Genomic DNA, 25,349 nt, shown 5'->3' on the forward strand with positions numbered 1-25,349 from the left:
ATCATTTCTCACTTGTATTACTAAAAGGGATTCCTAACAGTTTTCTCTGTTCCACTCTTTCTCACTCCCCCAAGCTCTTCTCCACATGACAATGACCCCTTTTATACTATAAATCCTACCATAATACTTGCTGGAAAAATAATTTTTCAGTGACTTTTTTCCGTGTGGAAACAGTATTCAATAAAGTCCAAACTCTTTACCATGGTCTGTCAGTTGCATGACCAGGCCCCTGACCATTGCAGCTTATCTTCTGTTTCTATGCCCCAGGATCACTGGGCTCCAGTCCCACCGGCTTTCTGACCTAGAATATCATAAGTTGTTTTCCACCTCAGAGCCTTTGCACATGCTCTTGTCTCTGCCTGGTTTACTGTTCCATTGGCTCTCAGCATGGCTGGCATTTTCTGCCTCTCCTAATCTCAGCAAAAATGCCATCTCCTAGGACTTGCCTTGATGACCTTATCTAAATTTGCACGTAGCCTTACCATTCTCCTTGATAGAAATACATGTTTCTTTTACAGCATTTACAATCGCTATAATTACTTGTCTTATTTATTGGGTAACATTTTTGGGGAGCCTGGAGACTCTAACCTCCATAAGAATAGGATCTGTTTTGTTCACAATTTCAGAGCACAAAGCCTGATACAATGTAGGCTCTCAATAAATACTTATTGAATGGATAAATGTTAAATTAATCAAGCTTAAATGTCCTATCAATGTTTAAGTCCCGGCAAAGATGGCTTGGGAAAAGTGGGTTTAAGACCTGCGGGGGATTAAACTTAAACAAAGGAGCCTTGAGAGTGGAAGGCAGACTCAGACAGTGTGCTTGGTGGGAGAGCATACCGTGACAGTTATTATTGCCAACATTGGCACAGGAAGAGGCATAATCCATTTGTTGTATATTCAGTTCTCTGAACTGTTCCAATTAGCACATTTCAAAGGTCAAGAAACTGAAGTCAAAAGAGGGCTAAAAATGCTTGGACCCAGTTTTTAGGGCAAACATTCTACCAAAGTATTAGAGAAGCAGATAAGCAAGGGGAGATTCCGACTTAGTGGAACAGTTTACTAAATGTTTATGAGGCTTATGAAGCAACATAATCCATATGATGATAAGAGCTCAGCTCAGAAAAACAGATGTTTTCCTTACCACTATCCACTAGATTCTGTTTGTCAATGCTAAATTACATTTTCTGCTTGTTAAGGATAAAGCCCTCTTAATAAGGCCAGATAACCTGAAGACAAAATGCATGATACAGCTGACATCTTTTAATTGCTTTTTTGGGAAAATGCAAAATGAGGCTTTGATCATACAGGAAGAGATTCAGATCATGGATTCTGCCATCTGGGCAAGTGCTAACACAACTAAGGGCTTCATAAATAATTGTTGAGTGATTATCAAGCACAGTACCTTGTCAGCAAGGAGAGACGGCTAGATAGAAATGTAAACGAATTCTGAGCGAGACATAACTTTAACAATTACTTAGGCCACCTGTCTCATTATACAGGTGGAAAATCAGAGGCCCAGAAATGTGAAGTGATAAGGTCAGCTAGTAGCTGCTGCTAGTCTGTGTCCTGCTACTATATCTGTGTTCCCGGTGTTTCAGCTCCACAGAGTTCTTGTGTAACCCCAATCAAAGCCTTTTTGTCTTATTAAAAAAAAAAAAAAAAAAAACTTATGTCATCTGCTGGCTTATTTGAAAGCTAAGTTTAAAATTATTGATGAAGTAGTTGAAAGCTCTTTCTACCTTCTATTATTTATGCTGAACAATCTCACATCAACTAAGTTTTCATAGGACCTGTTGTTTCATAAGGAAACAATAGAATATATCACTTCTTGTGAGCTTTTCTGCATGTCCGTCTTCTAGATCATAAAATATCAAGATTCACCATATGGAGTTACTCTCTGTTATGGGATATTTCCATTGAGAAACATGAACAATGATTACTCTTCACTTTCACAATGAATGTCATATTTATAGTCGCTGGCCTAGACATTTTTATAAATAATGGGGTTAGTAAGAAATTGCAAGAAATGAGACACCAAAATTATTGTGAAATGAGAAGTCACTGGTAAAGCATTTGTTTGTTTTTTTCTTATTCAATTATATTAGCAGCCAACTGGCAATGCAAGACAAGTCATAAAAAAGGCAAGGCCCAGGCACTGTTTCTCATGGTGATGTGGTATAGTAAAAAGAGCTTAGTTTAGTGTGAAATGACGTAACCTCTAGAATTGGTTTCATTACTGATCAAGTAACCACTAAATATTCTTACTGGGCTTTTGAGCATATAATATATTGGTTTTGACTAGAACAATGTTACAAACATCAGTGGGATAGAATGAAGAGCATTGTGAGTTCTTATCTCAGTTTTCTGGTGTCTATGCACCCTAAACCATTAATGTTTCTGTGCCTCAGTTTACCACATGTAAAATCATATTAAATCATATGATTTTTAAGCCTCTTCTGTTTGAACGTTCAATGATTCCGTATTACCATAAACTCAAAGATTTCTTAGGTGATACCCTTCTATTTCAAAAATAAGAATTTATGACCACCAGAAGAACTTTTCACTGAATATAGTATATATTCTACATCAAATAATATTTTAGCTTGGGCAAATACATATTTGGATACAACACCCAAGTCTGGTTGCCTCATGATGAGAGCTGAGTCAAGCAGGGCTGCATGTGACTTTTGTGGGCCCTAGGCACTTTTGCCTTTGTGGATCCCTTTCTCCCCCACCAAATTATTAAAATTGTATTTTATGACTGCATTGGTATAAAGACTAATATGTTCCAGGGTGGTTATGTTCTTCTTCTTCTTCTTCTTCTTTTTTTTTTAATTTAGAAGCAATTAGAACAATTTTGTGGATCCTAAAACACTGTGGATCCTGGGCACAACCATCACTGTGCCTCATGGAGAAGTCAGGCAAAGGGTCAAATTTTCATAGTAAGGTCAAAGTTTGCTATCATATATGTCCCTCAACAGCCCCAGAAACAGGTTGCTTTTGCTAATGTGATATTCTTTAAACTTCTTAAATCACCCTGCAAATAAACAGAGAATTTGTTTGTTCTGTGACTAGAAATCCAAAAAGGCATGAAATTCCTTGTCTTTCTTCCCTCACATGCTATAGGCCCAAATCTGCCTGCCCGAATCAAAGATCAGGGATATGACCTATCCCCTCATATAGGAGGATGGCTAGATTAAAAAGTGACATGGCAAATGAAAATGTCTGAGAAGTGTAAAGAGCCGTTATCACCGCCATCATCATCAACATCATGATTATAAATATCAACGAAAAAGTTAATACTGATGGAAATAAAATCAAGTTTAATTTGAAAACTGATGTACAGCAAGCAAACTTTCCAGTGCTTCTTTTTCATGTTTGTGATGACCATCCCCTGGCATGACACAATCTGAAATCAAGCTCCTGCCTGTTTAACCTCATTTCATCTCTCCTGTACTTCCTCTCCACATTGGTCTTCCTGGTTTTCCTTAAACATGTCAGGTATATACTTGCATTAGAGGAAGAAAATTGTTAGTTCCTCTGCCCAGCAAACCTTCACCAAGACTTTCAGATGGCTCATATAAATTTCACTTCCTCAGAGACCCCGTCTGAATTCCTTAGTCAAAATATAAGCTTCATTCTGTCTCACCTTATTCTGTGGTATATGACTTTCTTACACTTAGCACTACTCAAAATGATATATTTATCTGATTACCTGTTTACTAGCCCTACCACTACGATGTATGTTCCACCAGGGCAGAAACCCTCATTTGTTATATTTCCTGGTCTCTCCCCAGCACAGTACTTTGCACATTTTACCCTGTAGATGTTTAACAGACATGTGTTGGAAGAGTGAACAGATAACTGAATGTATCAGAAAAATATGTTTTAGTTGTCCTAGACTAAGTCATCTTGGTCTTTTTTTTCTTTCCTGTCTTTTCAATGACCTTTTGCTTTCTTCATGTATGGTGTCCTTGATGTCATTCCACAACTCATGTGGTCTTCGGTCACTAGTGTTCAATGTGTCAAATCTATTCTTGAGATGGTCTCTAAATTCAGGTGGGATATACTCAAGGTCTTGTTTTGGCTCTTGTGGACTTGTTCTGATTTTCTTCAGTTTCAGCTTGAAATTGCATATGAGCAATTGATAGAAAGAAAGAAAAGACCAAGATGGATGTCAGAGGAGACTCTGAAACTTGCTCACGAATGTCAAGCAGCTAAAGCAAAAGGAAGAAATGAGGAAGTAAAAGAACTGAATAGAAGATTTCAAAGGGTGGCTCGAGTAGAAGAAGTATTGTAATGACATGTGCAAAGAGATGGAAATAGAAAACCAAAGAGGAAGAACACACTCAGCATTTCTCAAGCTGAAAGAACTGAAGAAAAAATTCAAGCCTCAAGGTGCAATAGTGAAGGATTCTATGGGGAAAATATTAAACAATACAGAAAACATCAAAAGAAGATGGAAGGAATACACAGAGTCGTTATACCAAAAAGAATTACTCGATGTTCAACCATTTCAAGAGGTAGCATATGATCAGTAATCGATGGTACTGAAGGAATAAGTCCAAGCTGCTCTGAAGGCATTGGCTCAAGACAAAGCTCCAGGAATTGATGGAATATAGACTGAGATGTTTCAACAAATGGATGCAGCTCTGGAGGGGCTCACTCGTCTATGCCAAGAAATATGGACGACAGCTTCCTGGCCAACTGACTGGAAGACATCCATATTTATGCCTATTCCCAAGAAAAGTTATCCAACCGAATGCGGAAATTATAGAACAATATCATTAATATCACACACAAGCAAAATTTTGCTGAAGACCATTCAAAAATTGCTGCAGCAGTATATTGACAGGGAACTGCCGGAAATTCAGGCTGGTTTCAGAAGAGAATGTGGAACCAGGGATATCATTGCTGATGTCAGATGGACCCTGGCTGAAAGCAAAGAATACCAGAAGGGTGTTTACCTATGTTTTATTGACTATGCAAAGGCATTCGACTATGTGGATCATAACAAATTATGGATAACATTGTGAAGAGTAGGAATTCCAGAACACTTAATTCTGCTCATGAGGAAAGTTTACATGGACCAAGAGGCAGTTGTTCAGACACAACAAGGGGATACTGACTGGTTTAAAGTCAGGAAAGGTGTGCGCCAGGGTTTTACCCTCTCACCATACCTATTCAATCTGTATGCTGAGCAAATAATCCAAGAAGCTGGACTATATGAAGAAAAACGGGGCGTCAGGATTGGAGGAAGACTTATTAACAACCTGCGTTATGCAGATGACACAACTCTGCTTGCTGAAAGTGAAGAGGACTTGAAGCACTTACTAATGAAGATCCAAGACCACAACCTTCAGTATGGATTGCACCTCAACATAAAGAAAACAAAAATCCTCACAACTGGACCAATGAGCAACATCATGATAAATGGAGATAAGATGGAAGTTGTCAAGGATGTCATTTTACTTGGATCCACAATCAACAGCCATGGAAGCAGCAGTCAAGAAATCAAACAACACATTGCATTGGGTAAATCTGCTGCAAAGGACCTCTTTAGAGTGTTGAAAAACAAAGATATCACCTCGAAGACTAAGGTGTGTCTGACCCAAGCCATGGTGTTTTCAATCGCATCATATGCATGTGAAAGCAGAACAATGAATAAGGAAGCCTAAAGAAGAATTGATGCCTTTGAATTGTGGTGTTGGCGAAGAATATTGCCTATACCATGGACTGCCAAAAGAACGAACAAATCTGTCTTAGAAGAAGTACAACCAGAATGCTCCTTAGAAGCAAGGATGGAGAGACTGCATCTTACATTCTTTGGACATGTTGTCCGGAGGGATCAGTCCCTGGAGAAGGACATCATACTTGGCAAAGTACAGGGTCAGTGGAATAGAGAAGACCCTCAATGAGTTGGATTGACACAGGGGCTGCAACAATGAGCTAAAGCATAACAACGATTGCAGGGATGGCGCAGGACCGGGCAGTGTTTCGTTCTGTTGTGCATAGGGTCGCTATGAGTTGGAACCGACTTGACGGCACCTGACAACAGCAACAACAACAGACTAAGGCAGGTGGGCTTTCATTTCCTAACCTGCCCTCTGGAACCATGAGGTAGAAAACATGAGGCTGATAAAACACCCTGACTAATTAGGAGATATGGAATGACAAAGCAGATGTACTATTCTCCGTTCTTTCCTTTTAGATGCTTATACGAGAGCAGAAGTTGTTTATCAGTGGACCAGAGAGCCAGCACGCTCAGTAGTTGTAGCGGAAGATGGGTCACGCCTCAACCAGTATGATCTTCTTGGGCAAACAGTAGACTCTGGGATTGTTCAGTCCAGTACAGGTGAGCGCAATTTGGTTGCTCTTTTATTTTTTAAAGACAATGTGAGATATCAGTGTGTCCTTCAGTAACATAAGTAGAGAGAAGATTACCCAGGACTGGGAATCAGGTTGGCTAGGTCGCTTAATGGCTCTTGGCCTCTGTTTCTCAGTTTGTGAAATAAAATGGTTCTGTGTGGTCATTGTAGCACAGCTGTTGAGTATGTGCACTCTTGGGGAAGAAAGTCTGGGTAAATCCTTACTGTTCCACTCTGCCAGTTGACTGTAGTCATGGCTCGGCTGGATGTAACAAAATTAAATCCATGCAGAGTATTTATTATAACTCCTGGCACATAGAAAGCTCTTAAAAAATGTTAGCTATTAATATCTTATAAAACCAAAAACCAAACCCCTTGCTGTAGAGTCAATTCTGACTCATAGCCACCCTATAAGACAGAATAGAACTGCTCCATAGGGTTTCCAAGGATCAGCTGGTAGATTCCCACTGTTGACCTTTTGGTTCTAGGTCCCATTTATTGCCATGATTCAACGAATCTTGGTGAATATGTAGCAGCCATCGTTACACATGCGATGCCACAAAGCCAGCTCCTTCTACAAATCCCTTCCTGATGCTAACTGAGAATCCTCCACAGCTAGCACCTACAGAAGCATAATGGCATTACTGATCACTCTGTTTTGGAATTAAAATAGGTAGGGGGCCATCTTTTTTAGTGTTGTGACTGGTTTGCTAATGGTATACTCAGAGCAACATCAAATGCTATTAACAGCTGGATATAAAATTTTAAATCTGTGAAGTTGTTTCTACCAGTCAAATACAAGTTTGGCTATGCAAATATCTATTTTATGACTAAGTAAAATGTGATCATATGGCCTGATGATTATTAATAAAATTTGGACCCAAGCAATTAGGAAAACTTACCCCAAAATTCACGATAGTTTAGAATATGTTAAATTCCTGGAAGCTTTAACAAAGGCCAACCACTGGTTCTATGAACCTCTTTATTCAAATCTGCACCATTCACTTATACTTGGGGTTTCAAAGAAAGACAATTTAGCAATAAGTAAGGGCAGTGGTGTGGTATTTTTCTCAGAAACATGTCTCCTTAGATTTCAAAACAGACATGGGGGCTTCCATATTCCAACTCTGTCAAATAATAGGTAGTATCTTTTTTCTGTGATTAGTGGGTAAGCTCTGTTTCATATGATGTGTCTTCCTTTTTAAGGTATGTAAAGGCACCCATAGCTATCCTCGAAGCTTAAATATTTATATCTATTGTTTTGAAATGTGAGGATGTTTGTTTCTCAGATTTGCCCTGAACAGAAATGCGTATAGCTAGTGGAAAGGGCATAATCTTTGCAATGAGGAAGGTGGGAGTTCAAGTCCTGGTCCTGTCACTTAAACCCCTTGTGATTTTGGTCAAGTCATGTATCTAGTCAGCAGTCCCAATCTTTTCAAAGAAATTGGAATAATATAATTTTGCATTAAAAATGAAATAATATAAAACACCAAGCTGAGTGCTATATAGCAGATACTCTAGATTGTACCTAATAGCTGTTGCTGTAGTAGTTCTGAAAATATACTAGAACAAAGAAAATGGTGAGAATTTTTCTTCCTCATGACATGTTAAGGTAGAAAATGTACTAAAATGAGGAGGGTTTGCTTTTTTAAAAATTGAATACTATTATGCAATGGATATTGTGACAAGCGCTGGAGAGTCAATGACAGACAAAGCCCAAGTCTTGCCCTCCTGAAATCAGAGGTCTAAGAGAGGACAGACATAAACAGTAATTATAAAAACATGTGATGAGTGCTGAGATTGACATTTTCGTGAGGGCAGGAACCATGCCTGTCTTTAATACCCCCTAGCATTTATTGTAGTCTTAGACATAAGAGGCACTCAGTAAATATTTAGAATTAATGAATTAGAAAGCTAGATGAATCCAGCCTAGGATAATGAAGAAAAGATTGCTCAGTGGGTTGCAGGCCGAATAATCACTGTTTTGGGTCCCCAGCATTCAGAATAATAGATACAGATCTTTCCCCCCATGGAACCCTTTATCTGTTGGTATTGGGGTGAGGAGAGAGAGCGGTCAGGGCAATAAAATATTCAAAGGCAGTAACTTACATTCGTTAGTAGAAGTATATGCAAGCCACAACGTTTACTTGAAAGAGGAAGAGTATTCACTCTAGCTGTAGCGCTAGTGGTGTGGACCATATCCTTACATAAGCCTTTTTATATTAGCTTCCAGGGGCTGCAGCGACAAAGCTCCACAAATTGGGTGGCTTCTAAGAGCAGAAATTTATTGTCTCACAACTCTGGAGGCCAGCAGTCCAAATTCAGAGTGTTGGCAGGACTGTTTTCTTTGAAATATCTAGAGGAAGATCCTTTCTTTTCTTTCCCAGCTTTTGGTAGCTCCAGTCATTCTTGGCTGTGTAGATTCATCTTCATCTGGCCTTCTTTCCTCTCTATTTCTCCCTGTGTCTCTTCTGTATTATAAGGACACCACTCAGATGGTATTAGGACTTACTCTACTCCAGTATAACCTTATGTTAACTGCTAACATCTTCAAAGACCCTATTTCCGAACAAAGTCATATTGTATAGGTACAGGGGTTAGGACTTCAGCACATCTTTCTGGAAGAGGCAATTAAATGCATAGCACTAATTTCCATCTGCAAAATAAGTGACTTAGTCAGATGAACTTAAAGACCTCTCTGACATCTGGCTTCCTAATACAGCTTCCTCAATTGTATGTAAAACAGTAAATTCTAGTTACTCAGAAAAGATAGACAATCAAAAAGGGACCATAGGATGAAAGACAGTGGCCTAAGTCCCTACCATCAAGCTATTTGAAAGTCATAAATTGGGTCCATTCTGTGCTGGGGCAGCAAGTTTACCAGTGCAAAATAAGAACTTTTTTCTGCTATTCCCATAATAAATAGACAGGCACGGGTGGGGTGTGGGGGTGTGAGAAGAATAATGAATAAATTCTCAACTGTGGGAGCTCAGTTTGATGTACATTTTCAACTATACAATGTGCAATCGGAAACTGAACTATGCTTCTCCTGGGCCCGCTGTAGCACATCAGGAGTCCACCTTAATAGATTTCAGTGGGAAAAAAACAAAGATCTTTGTGTAAGGTCTCTGATGGAATATTTCTCATCTATTCATGGAGCCCTGAAAACATTAAGATAAATGAGATTAAGTGCTATTACCTCCCAGCTTGTGCTGGAAGACTAGAGAATGAGGGCTCATGTGTTGTCAGCGATCAGAGAATAGGAATCTTCTTTCACTAGAATTCTCTCTGGGAAGAGAATCGATTCAGGTTGTCTCTTAGAAGGTTAGAGGATGCTACTCCACTTGTCTTACACCACAACACATGCACATGCACATTACCAGTGGCCTTTTTCAAATAAAAATATATCTAGATCACGTCAATGACATGAGCGGGAAGAAATGGGGATCCTAATACAGTATTCAGATTTCCGAACTGGGTGCAGGTACACTAGAGACACAACTACTTCCTTGGAATCTGACATAAGTGAGATTAGGGGAGACGAAATGAGTTGTAGCCCTAATTTGAAGTTCACTTATTCATCTGGAAAAGCAAAATCCTTAGAGGCGCATAAGAAAGCTGAATCCAGCCAGCTTCCACATCTAGTATAATTCACTAGTATTCTTTCATTCATGCACTTACTCCTTCAATCCTGTGCTCATTTACTCAAGAAATATGTATTAGGAGCTGACTGTGTCTGACACTGTGCTTGGGTCTGGGGAAGAGAGAAGAAGGACACACAACCCCTGCCTTCAAGAAGCATTTGGCTGAGTGACGTAAGTTGCTAACATGTGTTAGGACTTTTCTAATCTTCACATCGAATCCTGACAATAAGATTAGGATGTAGGCATTATTATTTTCTCCATTTTATAAATAGGATATGATTAAGGCCCCAAAGGCTTAATAAATTCTCCAAGGATACGCAGGTGGGAAGTGGTAGAGCTGGGATTTGCATCTTGGTGGTATCTTCAGGGCAGTTCTACTCTGTCTTATAGAATTGCTGTAAGTTGAATTGACTTGATGACAGTGGGTTTAGTTGCAGCAGAGTATGTTCTCTCAACCATGTGACACACTAGCAATAGATAAGACAGATGTGTGAAAATGCAACGAAAGAAGACAGTGCAGTATAATGGTTCAAGCGTGGGTTCTGGAGTTACACTGCAAGTGTTCGAATGCTGATTTTACTTTTATTAAACGAATGACCTCTGGCAAGTCATTATATCTCTCTGTTCAGCATATTTCATGGGCTATTTGGAGACAATAAGGAGAACCTACTTCATGAGCTACTCTGAGATTGAAATGAGAGAATTCATGTGAACTGATTAGCAGAGTGTCTGGCATATGAAAACTGTATAATAAATGTTAGATATTATTATTAATAATAACAGCAGAGATATTACAGAAGAGTTACATGATGACATAAAGGAGGAAGAGGTCATTTCTTTTTGGAGTATCAAGAAAGGCAGCTGGGAACTACACGCTAGGCCTGATCCCCTGTCTCTTTCCACCACACCATATCATGCTTCCTAAGTAACTCTTTCAGGAGGCCTGTGCAAATATTACAACTACGATTAAAGGACACACAAATATGACTTATAAAGAGAGATGAAAGTATTACAATTTGTCATTAGGCATAAGAATAATATCAGTGGCCAAGAAAAAATAAGAGCATAGTAGTACGTACTTTTTTTTTTTTAATAACAATGACTTACCTAAGTCAAAAGACAGATTTAATCATGGACAATTTAGGTTGGTTTTGCTGAATAAGGATATGTCTTTTTATGAATAACTATTGTTAATCCTTAGAACAGATGGCCAAGAGAAATTATGAGACCCTCTTTCCTAGGGACATAGATTTCTCTGGATGAATTGCTTTAAAGATGACCCCGCAGGATTAAAATTAATGAGGAAAGCAGTGTTTTCCCTCTTTCCTAATCACGGAACCACAGTGGTGATCACTATTCATGAAAGTAGCCTCAAGGATCCCAATGATAACACCTAGGACATGATTTCCAGGGAAATAATTATAATAATTAAAAAAAAACAAAACTTCTTTAGTCATCTGGTCAACCCTTTCATATTTCAGATGAATAAACAAGTCCAGAAGACACTAAATGACCTAGAACAATACTCTTCATCTCCTTATTCCTACTTCAGTATTCTTTGAAGCAGGTATTAAAATACCCTTTTCTCCTCCAATAGTATTTTGAATACAATAGTCTTTTTAAAATATAGCACCCTTTGATAACTTCATGTTTCTGGAAAACTTGGAAGGAATATGACAGGCTTGCATAGAATCAATGTGCATTACAATTATGTTGAATGATTGAGTGGATAATTTCCTAAGTTGGAGAGAAAACTCACTTCTCTTTTTTCTTTCTATACACTATATATCTGCACAGGACTTAAACTTTCATTAAAGTACTTTTACTTCTATTATTCCATTTTATACTTACAACATCTCAGAAAAGAGTTAATACTATCAATTTAAATTGTAATTCTTCTAGACTGTTGAATTTGGCATGCTTATCCACTTGATGTCTAGATATGTTTTTTCAATCCAATTTAGAAGCCTAATTTTTTTGTTATGCTTTTCTTTCATTTTAAATCATTACAACATGGATTATGATATTGCTGCCCTTTCTTTTCCTTATTTAAAAGTTTTATGCCAAAACTTCTTAGATTTTATTGAATTTAAGAAGAAGGTTTCAAAAAGTTTCCCAATCTTTCCCTAATCTTTTAGGGAGGAAGTGGTTTATAAAACAAATACAATGTCAAATAACAGCCCTTCTGAGCTTCCAAAATAATATCCTTGGCAGAAACTTTCCGAAATGTCACATTGCAAACAACAAAAGGTGATCATGGAAGATATGTCGACACTCAGCTTTCTGACATTATATATGAAAGATAGAATTTTTTCTTTGAGATGGTGACATTTTGCAGGCCACCTTGATCGTATTGTTAAGAATAATAACATACAGCCCTGAGAGGGTAAAATGTAACAGGAATATGTCCACACAAGGCTACAGAGTCCTGGGAAAAATAGCTTTCTTCATTTTTCTCAGATATATATAATTTCTTTCTCTTTCATATATATATATATATATATTTTTTTTTTTTTCCCCTAAATGGGTTTTACACGTATAGGTATCTGTGTGTGTGTGCATATGTTGCAATCATCAAAAGTATATACAGAAAATGAAAATGAATCCATTAATTAGTCAACACTTCATTTAACCTTCAAATGAGAGATTCTCATGGATTTTAATCTAACTGAGTGCCCTTAAGCCTTAGTGCATGTTTTCACCATAGGCATGAATCGAATCCTGAGGAAGTGTGAGGCCATGCTATACCCAAAGGACCATCCCTTTTTTAAAATTAGCTTTTAGTTTAATGGGAAGGATATAAGCATATACATAATCAAAATATTAAGTATGAGATATTATCAGGAATATAAGCAGGAGCCACAAATAAAGTTGAAAGCACTTAGTAAGTGCTCAGTAAACGGTGGGTGTTATCCCTAAAAACAATAATGAAAGCATGCATTCATGAGTGTGTGCATTCATGATTTCCTGCTGAAGACAGTGAATGAATTTCTACTATCAATACTTCTACCAAATCTGACTGAGGAGACTAGTGAAGAAAATGGAGAAAGGAACTAAAATTTATTTAAAAACTCTTATCAAGTATGATCTTAATTAGATCTCCTGTTCTTTATTTTCCCCACATTTTACTTTTTACTACTTTATAGATAAAGGAATTGAGGAAGAGAGAGGTTAAGTGTGTTACCCAAGGCTACACAGGAAAAGTAGCCTATCTGGGTTTTGAATCCAAATTCATTTGTTTACAAATCTAATACACTTTACAGGACATTGATTTCTGTTCCACTAAAGAATTGGTACTTGGGCCCAACCCGCAGATGAGTAAAACATTCAGCAACAGTGTTCAGGTAGAGAATTTTATCAACCAATATACCAAGACATGAAACGTGAGACTGAAACGCATATTTAAAAAAACCAAAAAACAAACCTGTTGCCATCAAGTTGATTCCGAATCATAGCAACCCTATAGGTCAAAGTAGAACTGCCCCATAGAGTTTCCAAGTAGTGCCTGGTAGATTTGAACTGCCAACCTTTTGGTTAGTAGTTGTAGCACTTCACCATCACGCCACCAGGGTTTCTGAAATGCATATTGGAGGTATGATATAGAGTGTATTGACTACAGGTCAGAGAATATGCTCGTTACTGTATAGAACCAGAGACATTTTGATAGTCACAGCTGGGGAAAGGAGGAGTGTTTGCTACTGGAATCTAGTGGGTGGAGTCCAAGGATGCTGTTTGACATCCTACAATGCATAGGACAGGCCCCCACGACAAAGAATTACCTGGTACAAAATGTCAATATTGCCGAAGTTGAAAAACACTGATGTAGATAATGGTAATTAATTAGGTATTTTAAGTAAGAAATGAGTAGATGATCAAATATGTGCCTTAGAAAGATGAACCTAACATCAAAATTTAGAGAAAATTGGAGTTAGGGTATGACTAGAGGCAAAGAAGACAATAAGTTATTAACAGAAAACTACAAATGGGATAAAGACAGTGACCGGGAGATAAGACAAGATACACTGAGAGATGCTGCCCAGGGGAAATTGAAATCCTGACAATCAACCCCCTTTTCCAAGCACCACCTAACATCCAGGTGGAATTCCAGGGCTTTAGCCTGAGTGAATAAACAGGGGACAGTGCCATTAATTAAGAAAAGGCCACAGACGAAGAAGCAGTGCTAGTCATGAGTGTGTGCTAGTCATTATTTTGTGGGAAAAGTCAGCTAACGTCAGCTTTGAACATACTTCTTTGGTGGTGTCAGTGAAAAATCAATGTCCGTGAGACATATAGTACGCATTTGGAAATACAGATCTTACTTTTGAGAGTGAGGTCGCTTACAGGTATACATTGGCAGCCATTTGTATAACCAAATAAATATGACATGGGGAACAGGGTTGAGGATGAGAACTCCTTTTTAAAGTCAAGAAAAAGTAGGGAAGAAAATTGAGAACAGGACTGTATCAGGAACCCCTATATATGTTTGACAGAAGTAGGAAGAAAAGTCCCTGATAGATAGAAAGAAACTTGTAGATGATTTCTGATTGAAATCATTCATGAGTTAGCAAAATAAACTGGAAATGAGAGCTAAAGTGAGAATGTGATTAAAGAATGTGCTATCAAGAAAGTCAGCATTGCTCAGGACTTAATGCTGTCAAGAAGGTGAATGGCCAGCTTGAAGATTGAGAAGAGGCTTTAGTTATGGATATCAAGGAGTCATGAGCATTTTTATTCACACTAGAGGTGCTAAAGCTGTACATCCATGAGCTGAGAAATAAATGCAAGTTTGAGAAGGGAGCAGTTTCTTGGAAAAGGAAAGGAGAAAGGTGGAAAAATGTAAGTTCTATGAGAGGGGAATTGGCTAGGATTTCTAGGATTTGTAGTTCAGAAAGTGTAACATTAATAAAAATGAAACTCTCTAACAATTTGGGTTGTGTGTCTATTCCTTGGGGCCTGTAAGTGAAGTTAGAATTTAGAGCATATAAAGGCCTTGAAGAGTGTCTAGCTAGTCCACTGGATCCCAAAGCAGGCTAGGAGTGGAGACAAGCTGAAAAGCTGGTTATAAATACAGATTTCCCTGACTCCATCTCAAAGAATGGCTTAAATAGGTGAGAAACAAGGAATTACATGTTTCTACAGCTTCCTTTCCTTGTTTTGCAGATCAGGCCAAGGTAAGTAACTCCCTCAAGGTCAAAGAGCTACTACAGAAAATGATGTAGCTAGAATTCAGCTATCCTGACTGGAACGCCAAAGCTCCTTCTTCACTAGGTGCCCTGAATTAGTCCTGCAATGGACACACTGGGGACCTGGTCAGCTTCTGCTTCGTTGTTGTATGTCATCAGGATCTAGAACAGTGTCTTCACAGCCATTAAAGCCAGTCTGTAAATATGTGCTCAGAAAAAAAAAAAAAAAAACTAGTGCTCAGAAGTGCCCCTTAAATGTATGATGCACCAAGCTCAGGATGGAAGAGCATCCGTGGAGACTCTGGCATCTCAATTGCATAGCTAGACCCACTTTTGTATGTATTAGAAACATTTCTTTTTTCTCCTGGATAAAAGCTTTTCTCTCCAGGAAAAAGATGCCACAAGAAGAAAAGAATGTGTCCAACTCCCAAAACCTTTGCTGCTGATGTTGAAACCTCAAAGGTACCTTCTTTTCAAGGTCAAATTTCTCAACCTTAGTGTCTATTTCTCCCTCTAGGAGAATATGTTGTTATGACCACTCACTTCCATTTGAAGAGAAAGATTGGCTATTTTGTTATTCAAACATACCTGCCATGCATAATGACAGTTATTCTGTCCCAAGTCTCCTTCTGGCTCAACAGAGAGTCTGTACCAGCGAGAACTGTCTTTGGTAAGTGCAAATCAGCACATGCATGCAAGGACCTGGAGGGCAAGTTATATCATATCTCTGACATTGCAAATGTAATGAGTAGGTAATCGTACATTTAAATCTGAAGTTACTGCCACAAAAAGGTTCACGTAATCAGCATTTTTATTATGATAAGATTTAAAAAAAGGTAAGCCACATATATTCTTTAAATAGCAAGTTATTTTAGTGCATGTAAATTGACTGAGTTCATGATCATTTGATTTGGCTATTTTGGGAGAGAGATGGAATGAAACAGGCACAAAATACTTTATACTAGGTTAAAAAAAACACAGAAGTCTTAATATTCAATTCATATACTTAGAAGACATAATCATGTATTGGTACATTTTTGGAGAATCTTAGACAATATCAGCACAACCACCTTCTTTTTTTTTCAATAATTTTTATTGTGCATTAAGTGAAAGTTTACAAATCAAGTCAGTCTCTCACACAAAAACCCATATATATATATATATGTATATATATATATATATATATATATACCTTGCTACACACTCCCATTTACTCTCCCCCTAATGAGACAGCCCGCTCTTTCCCTTCACTCTCTCTTTTCGTGTCCATTTCACCAGCTTCTAACCCCCTCCACTCTTTCATCTCCCCTCCAGGCAGGAGATGCCAACATAGTCTCAAGTGTCCACCTGATCTGAGAAGCTCACTCCTCACCAGCATCCCTCTCCAACCCATTGTCCAGTCCAATCCATGTCTGAAGAGTTGGCTTTGGGAATGATTCCTGTCCTGGGCCAGCAGAAGATCTGAGGGCCATAACCATCAGGGTCTTTCTAGTCTCAGTCAGATCACTAAGTCTGGTCTTATGAGAATTTGGGGTCTGCATCCCACTGCTCTCCTGCTCCCTCAGAGGTTCTCTGTTGTGTTCCCTGTCAGGGCAGCCACTGGTTGTAGCTGGGCACCATCTAGTTCTTCTGACAACCACCTTCTTATATGTAAAAAAAAAACTGGGGTCTCCTTAAAGGGATGAACTGATTATCATCATATCAATTCAGTAATACCTCACTTCAACTAATTTGTGTGTTCATAAAGAGTTACTCTTTAGAACATATTTACTCTGCGCACATGAGTTTGCCATGAGATGAATCTCCTCAATGGCAATGAATAACAATAACAAAGAGTTACAAATACACTTTTTTTTCTTATTAAAATGGTAAATGCCCTAGGTTATTAAAATTAAGGTAATATAATGGAGAATTGCATAAATAATAAATAACCATTTAGTGATAGGAAAACTCATGCCTTACTGTATTATTTTAGAAGTTTGCATTTCATGTAGACATATTTCCTGCCTGCATCCTAGTATGCTAATGTCATTGTGCTTCTCAGACTGATGGGGAAAAAAGAAAAAAAAAGAAGATCCTACTGCTGTAAACTTACTGGTGGATTCATTCAATTAATTTTTATTGAAACCTACCATGAGCTACTGCTAGGCATACAAATGCAGCAGTGAACAAAACATAAACCATATCCTTCATGAAGGTTATCTTCTGGAGCTTAAAATTTTTAATAACAATAAAAATTATAGATAAAAGTTAAGTGCTTATATAAAAAGCACTGTTCTATGCAATTAACCCATATTATGTAATTGCAAAAAAAGTCTTATATACTACTATTTTTCCTATTTTTTAACAGTGAATGCTAAGGAACAAGAAATTAAATGACCTTCCCAAGGTCAGAAGCTATTAGGTAGAGGAGTTAGAAGTAAGACCCAAGTACTTGGCTCTGTATTCCAGGCCCTTAAAGATGATGCTATACCACTGCTTCTTTTTTCTTTCTTTTTTTTTTAACTTAATTTATTTACTTTTTTTTTTTTTTTGGTGAAATTATATACAGCAAAAGATATACCATTTCAACAATTTCTACGTGTACAATTTAGTGACATTGATTACATTCTTCAAGTTGTGCAACCATTCTCACTATTCTTTTCCAAAGTATTCCACCACCATTAACATAAAGTAACTTTTCCCTAAGCTTCTCATCTAACCTTTCAAGTTGCTGTTGTTAATTTGATCCCACATAGGTAACTATTTCAAAGAGCAAAATGCTCAAGGCAGACATACTTTACTAATTAAGCTAAACTATTGTTTGCTTCAAAGAAGACTTCAGAGGATAACTTTGGTTTGAAGTTTAAGGTTAAAAGATTATCTCAAATTTGAGAGTTCATTCCAGAAATTCTGGAATCCATACTGAATTTTAAATTCCATTACACAAATTTCCCTGCTTTTGATAAAGATTCTGCTATAGACTCTTTGACCAAAACGTATCCTGCTGTAATCAGAAGACTTGGGGTGAGGTTGTTGTGGTTAACATTATTCATTTAGAAATACTTTTGTTTTGATAACCATATATTTACTGATGAAAGTTCATTCCATAAATAGCAATTAGGGACCTGCTTTGTTTAAGACCTTGTGCTACCCAATAAAAGCTTAAGATGCCTACAGTCTAAACTGGGTCAGAGCACAGATCCCTAAGATATCACCCTTCAAAAATATGCAGTGTATAAAAAAATCAGTTATAGGCAGAAAAAAAAAAAAAAAAGCAGGACCCTAGAAAAGCTCTTGTGTCTTCTGAATTTGATAAGGTGCTTCTGAGTTGGAAGCCACCAAATCCTTGCTCTGACAATAACCCAAGAATGATCTCACATGTGGATTGAAAGACCATTTTACTCCAAATTATTTTTCCCCCCTTTATTAACATCTTTCAATATCAACTAGTGTTTAAGATACTTACTGTAATTGAAGATTGAACTCTGGTCAAAAATATATATATATATAAAATATATATCTTACATATATATCTCTCACACACATTTCTCATATATATTTATACATACTAACAAAAAAGAAAAAAACAGTTCTGTTGCCGTTGAGTAGATTCCAACTCATAGCAACCCTATTGGACAGAGTAGAAGTGCCATATAGGGTTTCTGAGGAGAGGCTGATGGATTTGAACTGTCAACCTTTTGGTTAGCAGACCAATGCTTAACCACTGTACCACCAGGGCTCCATATATATACATATAAGTGTGTGTGTTTTATGTATGTATATGTATAAACATATGTATTCATATGTATATGTATAAACATATAAATGTATGTATACATAAATATATACACATGCAGTTTGAGCTGTTTACTCACTTGGAATTAAAAAATGTAATTTTAAAACATAGAACATAATTTATGGTTTGTTTTATGGTTGTAGAATGAACCAAGGAATATAGAGAGAGATTTTTAAAAGTGCCTCACTTTTCCCCCCTCCCACTGCAACTCCTTCCATTTAGAAATTTCTCTAGAGCATATCACGATGTTTTATAAGTCAAAAATCTTGCTCTTAACATTTTCTGTGATCTTATACCTCTTTTTTTTATACCTCAACCAATTTATGCCCTTTTGATGAACATAACTACATATCTCAAACCTCAGCTCTGGCAAATGTTTCTGTGTATCAAGATATATGTTTCAAATCTTTTGAGGTGAACAAAGTCACTAATACAATTTTCTTAGACCGTTTGTCTTTTAACATTTATTTAGTACACCTTTCTATTCTTTTTAGTCTGATCTCAGCACATTCCTCTACATTGTGTGAGATGCCCAAGAGGGTCACAAGTATTTAAAGAAATACAAAAGGGGAAGAGAAAAACAAAACAAAGTTGTATTTCCAACAGTTTATTAAAAGACATCCAGAATGCAAACAAAGATTAAGTCTGTTTTAAAGTTTTAAAAACATCATATTCTGGGCTTTTCATGTCATCTTTTGTTTGAAGGCGACGTGCTTATGTAACTATGGTGCCAGATAGATTGAATTTTAGGTTTGTCCAGTTTTGCCAGGGGGTCTCTGAGTTGTGCAAATGATAAAGGCGCTCAGCTGCTTACTGAAAGTTTGGCAGTTTGAGCCCAATCAGAAGAAAGATGTGGCAGTCTACTTCAGAGAAACCTTCCATTGAAAACCTCATGGAACACAGTTCCACTCCCATGGGGTCATGTATTAGAATCGGCTTAATGACAACTGGTTAACCAACTGTATGTCCTTGACCCACTATGTCATCATTTTGAGATTCAGTTGCCTTTAAAATAAGATTGCAATACTGATGTTTGGTAGCATAAGTAATAACAATAAATAAAGTATATAAATTGTCAGGCCAGTACTTAGAAAGTAACAGCTGCTCAACAAATTTTTGTTCCTTCCCCTTACTCTATAGCAGGGATTGTAATACAATACACACATACACACCTCTTTGTGCTGTTCTTAACTGCTCTTAATTTATGGCTAACTTTGGTTTAAAAATAGCCATTCTCAAATTACTTCTGAGAGTTGCCTATATAAATGAAAATTTGAAAAAGTGGGATTCACTGTAGCAAAGACTTATCAAAAAGCACTGAATTTGTCAATAATAATAATAGTTGTTAATTTTGAACTTACTAAGCAGTGGGCTAAGTACTAACCATTTTATTGCATTATCTCATTCAATCTTCACAACTGCCCTCTAAGACGGAGATCTCATGAAGTTAACTGATTTAACCAAGGTCATGAATCTAATAAGTGGTGTGGTTGGGGCTAGTCACTAGAAAAGGTCAGAATTTTTTTTTCCACATCATGCAGCTGGATCTATCCCCAAAGGTTACAATGAATTATTACTTTTTGTACATTATAAAATGGAACCTTACAACATTGTACTTTTGTACCTAGTAAACTGCATTACACAAAGTAGGTTTACAGTATTAATTTGCTAAATAAAAACATTCATGGATACCATCATATCAACTCATATGATTATCTAAATAGATTAAACAAGACTGACTTGAATGCTACTTTGAATACAGGTAATATTAATCCCTAGGAATAGATTTGTAGAGTAGGGAAGATGAGGCAGCGTTTATAGAAAGGGAAAGTTCATGGATTTAAAAAAAATATATATTATTTTAAATGAATTGTTATTATCATTATTATTTTACCATGGTGGGTGTTTATATGAGAAACATTTGAATCAGACAAACTTGTGTTCAAACTCTGTTTTTTACTTCTGAGCAAGTTATATAAAAATACTTTAATTTGACATATAGTTGTTTCAGTAGTTTCTTCAAAAGCTCTTTTAGAATCAGGAAAAAATAGTATAAGAGAGTAAATGAAAGGACAAATTGTTATCCTAAGATAATTCAATTTCAGTCAGTTGCTTCTTGATCCATAGATTTGGAGCAAACAGGCAGGCTATTAAAGAGAGTTGAGTATCCAGAGTTTTCTATTTTAAAGAGATGAGGACAGGGAGGAGTATTACTTTTCCTACCCAGGACACAACATTCAAGATCCTCATTTAAAGGAATTCACTATCTTATTGTTCTGCGCACATATATTTTCCTATGTGTGTCGGAATCGCCTCAACGGCACTGGGTTTTATGCTATCAGTTTGAGAACAGTTTTAACAAACTTGACATTGGGAGCAGGATAAACAGAAGAGTTTATCCTTCCAAGATTTCCCCCTAATAATACCATGCAAAGAACCATAAACTACACTGGAGTTAAGTTAAAACGTATCCCTCCAAAACCAAAATGGAATCACCTAGAAATCATGTTCTGTACATAGTAGGGCCGATTTCTCTTTGGGCAAATAGACTGACCTTCACTGATGAACTTTTGTAGTATGAAAACTACACACTCATTTAATTTCTTTCTTTACAGGAGTAACAACTGTGCTGACTATGACAACGTTGAGTATCAGTGCCAGAAATTCTCTCCCTAAGGTGGCTTATGCCACAGCAATGGATTGGTTCATTGCAGTGTGCTATGCCTTTGTGTTCTCAGCGCTGATTGAGTTTGCCACAGTAAACTATTTCACCAAGAGAGGCTATGCTTGGGATGGCAAAAGTGTGGTTCCAGAAAAGGTAAATGCTTTAATCGCCCCTGTGAGGTATCATTATTATGCTTCCTTAATCCTTTAATGTTTAAATTGGGGGATTGGATGAAGCATGCAGGGAGAGGGTAATGAGAATTCATTTTTTATTATGTCACAAATGATTGTGTGCTGTGATAATTTTGTTTTTGTTCAAGGGACATGTTCTCTGGGTGAGTAGATATTCAGAGTAGAGAAGAGAAGACAAAAGTCTGACACTAGTTAAAATATTTCTGTGCAAATGTATTTTCCTATGTGAGTCAGGATCGACTCGATGACACTGGGTTTTATGCTATCATTTTGAGAACACTTTTAACAAACTTGACACTGGGAGCAGGTGAACCTACCAAATCCATTATGTATCAAATGCGTTATAATTTGTATAACTGGAAAATCAGCCTTTTGGTAGTTCTCTAAGCCTGATCACTTTGATCATTAATGTTACTGTAATGCTTCAATTAAATGAAGTTTGCAAAATACAGTACATTTCCTCTGATTTTCAGTGACATCAAGGGCAGGAAACACATTTTCTTTTTCAAAAATGGAGAATTGCTTGAAAAATCAAAACACAAGGAAATCAAAGGGAAATTCCTCATTGTAGAAAATAAGTCCAGGATACGACTGCTCTTCTCCATTAAAAACTATTTCACAGTACAGATTTTACATCACAACTGGGAGGACATTTCTGTTTCTGGGGTTTGAAAAGAGAACATGCCAAGATGCAAGTGAGTTTTGGGATCCTAGAAAGAGAGACAGAGTGAGAGGCACAGAGATTTTAAGGCTTCTTGAATAACCTAAGGGCTTTTCCTAAATATACGACTGTTTTTCCCAAATTCTGTTCCACAGAATACTAGTCGCTTGAGATAGTCCCTGAAAATACAGTTCTGTAGTTCAATACACTTGAATAATGCTTCATGTAGTTTGGTACAGTTACAATATTTCAAGTATCTGAGAGGTCCTGTATTTAAGAAATCTGTTAAACTGTGTTTATGCACAGGTACTCAAATTTATTAGATAACAGAAATGTTTGTAGAAGTAACATCTATCCCATTTAATCAGATTTTTTTTAAGGTGTTACTGGTTTTTAAGGTGTTACTGGTTATAAGATGTATCATTTCTTCATGTACAAGTGACACAATTTGAGGTAAAAGCTTTTTTTAGATCTATCCCTCAGTCACAGGGGAAACGTGAATTCTCCAATGATCTCCTACTCAAGTAAAAGCAAAGAAAGTTCTGTGTAGGCTGCGTATTCAGAGCCAACAGGTGCCAGAACCAGTCATGGCCCTCAAAATTCACCTGGTCTTGAATCCTGCTTGCCCAGTGTAAAAATATCTGAATTTGCAACCCAAGAGCCTGAGTCAGGTTCAGCGGAGAGAGAAGGAAAGGGGACTGCATTTATCAGTTGGAGAGAGAGGTGGAAGAGTGGAGAGGGAGCTATTACCAAATACTTTCTTTACCCACTAATGATCTCCACTCGTCCTGGAGCAGAAAGCCTAAAGGGGACAGAACCAAACCTGGAGATGGAGGTCCTAAGACAGTGTCAATTGTAAGACACAGTTCAGTTTCATTGATAGGGAAAATTTTAAGCCTGTGTGTCTTAGAATCATTAGGATACTATAATGTCTTAGATTTGAAAACCCTGGTGGCCTAGTGGTTAAGTGCTACAGCTGTTAACCAAAGGGTTGGCAGTTTGAATCCACCAGGTGCTCCTTGGAAACTCTATGGGGCAGTTCTACTCTGTCCTATAGGGTTGCTATGAGTCAGAATCAACTCGTTGACACTGGGTTTGGTTTGGAATGTCTTAGATTTGGTGAAAGGAGGTGCTAACTTTGGGAAAAGCTGCTTATCTGTCTTAAGACTTTCTTTGCACACCACAAAAGACCAATGCCTTGTGATGCTGGTGTGCCAGTATCAGTGGATGGTGACTAATGTTCAAGTGAACTGAATTTGGGTCTGCTGCAAAACAAACCATCTCAAAACTTAGCAACCAAAAGAACAACCGATTACTTTCTCGTGATTATGCATTTTGAGCTGAAAACAACATGGTGGTAATTCTGTTGGTCAGACCCGGGATCACTCATGTGGCTTCAGTGAGCTGGAGACTCCACCAGACTAGGGAATCCAAGATGGCCTCTTTCATGTCTGGAGCCAGGTGTGGGCTGTCTGCTAGGCTTCTAACTACCCATGTTCTCTGGTCATTTAGTAGTTTAGTCTGGGCTTCTTTACACACCACATTCCAGGAGTGTAAAGACTGATACTAAAAAACATCTTAATATCAAGGTCCTTAATCTGACAGTATCACTCTGCCAAAGGCACAAGTCCAGTCTAGATTCAAAGCATGGGGGAAATAGACTCCATCTTGAGTCAGAATCGACTGGATGGCAGTGGGTTTGGTTTGGTTTTTGGGTTCTTGATGGGAAAAGCTAGAAAATATGGTGTCTGGAGTCTCAGTTTACCCCAGTAAAGGTTAACTTACATTTCTTAGATTTAAAATAAAGTGCAGACTTTGGCTCCAAAGTAAGAATCACTTTGCTTGGTAATTTGTAATCTTGCTTCTCACAGTTTACTAAACAAAATACTCTACCCTTTCCTTCTACAGCCAAAGAAAGTGAAAGATCCTCTCATTAAGAAAAACAACACTTATGCTCCAACTGCAACCAGCTACACCCCTAATTTGGCCCGGGGTGACCCTGGCTTAGCCACCATTGCTAAAAGTGCAACCATAGAACCGAAAGAAGTCAAGCCAGAAACAAAACCACCAGAACCCAAGAAAACCTTTAACAGTGTCAGCAAAATTGATCGACTGTCAAGAATAGCCTTCCCACTGCTATTTGGAATCTTTAACTTAGTTTATTGGGCTACATATTTAAACAGAGAGCCTCAGCTAAAAGCCCCTACTCCACATCAATAGGTCCTTTTAGTCACATTCTGTTGTTCAGTCCTCTGCACTGGGAATTGCTTTCTGTTCACAGCGCAGCAATTCCCATCTGCTTTATTGCCTCTGTCTTCAAGAATTTGAAGTTTTCCTTATTTCCATAATTCATACAAGAACAAGAGACCCTATCTGGCAGCCCAGAGCAGAGCAGAGTATACCACTGAGAGACGGGATTCTGAGAGAGGGAGCAGGAAGGCAAAATCCAGTCAGAAGGAGACAATAGAGAGAGAGGAAAGGAGAGGGAAGAACGTTCAAAGAAATGAGGAAAAGTAGAAGAAAAATAAAACTTACTACACTCCCTAGGTCATTTGTAGATATATATTTCCAAATATTCTTAGAAAACAATCAAATAAAGATACTGTATATGTCAAAACTATTTTTATGTGAGGATTTTAAATGAATAAATTATAAATGTTTAATGAAGAAAAAAATCTATGTATTTCTTGCACAAACAATGGTGTGCTTACATTTTTTTTTCTTTAACATGATATATAGCTTTAACATTTTGTTTCCAAAGCTAAAAGATATCCATTTTTAAAAAATGCTGACTACCATTATTTTTTCTTAAATGCTATTTTAAAATTCATGGACATTCCATATGCAAAGGTGCAG

General features: G+C 37.4%; 1 protein-coding gene across 1 annotated transcript in view; it reads left to right on the plus strand.

The window, feature by feature from the left end:
• The window catches only part of GABRA1 (gamma-aminobutyric acid type A receptor subunit alpha1), a 55,804-nt gene extending 31,091 nt beyond the window's left edge, over positions 1-24,713 (plus strand). The window contains exons 6-9 of the mRNA XM_003404639.3: positions 6,215-6,358; positions 15,716-15,868; positions 21,592-21,794; positions 24,402-24,713. Coding sequence (XP_003404687.1) covers positions 6,215-6,358; positions 15,716-15,868; positions 21,592-21,794; positions 24,402-24,713 — 812 coding nt within the window. The remainder of the gene's footprint in view (positions 1-6,214; positions 6,359-15,715; positions 15,869-21,591; positions 21,795-24,401) is intronic.
• The last annotated feature ends 636 nt before the right edge of the window (positions 24,714-25,349 follow it).

This window comes from Loxodonta africana, chromosome 2, assembly GCF_030014295.1.
Source record: "Loxodonta africana isolate mLoxAfr1 chromosome 2, mLoxAfr1.hap2, whole genome shotgun sequence".
Taxonomy (NCBI): domain Eukaryota; kingdom Metazoa; phylum Chordata; class Mammalia; order Proboscidea; family Elephantidae; genus Loxodonta; species Loxodonta africana.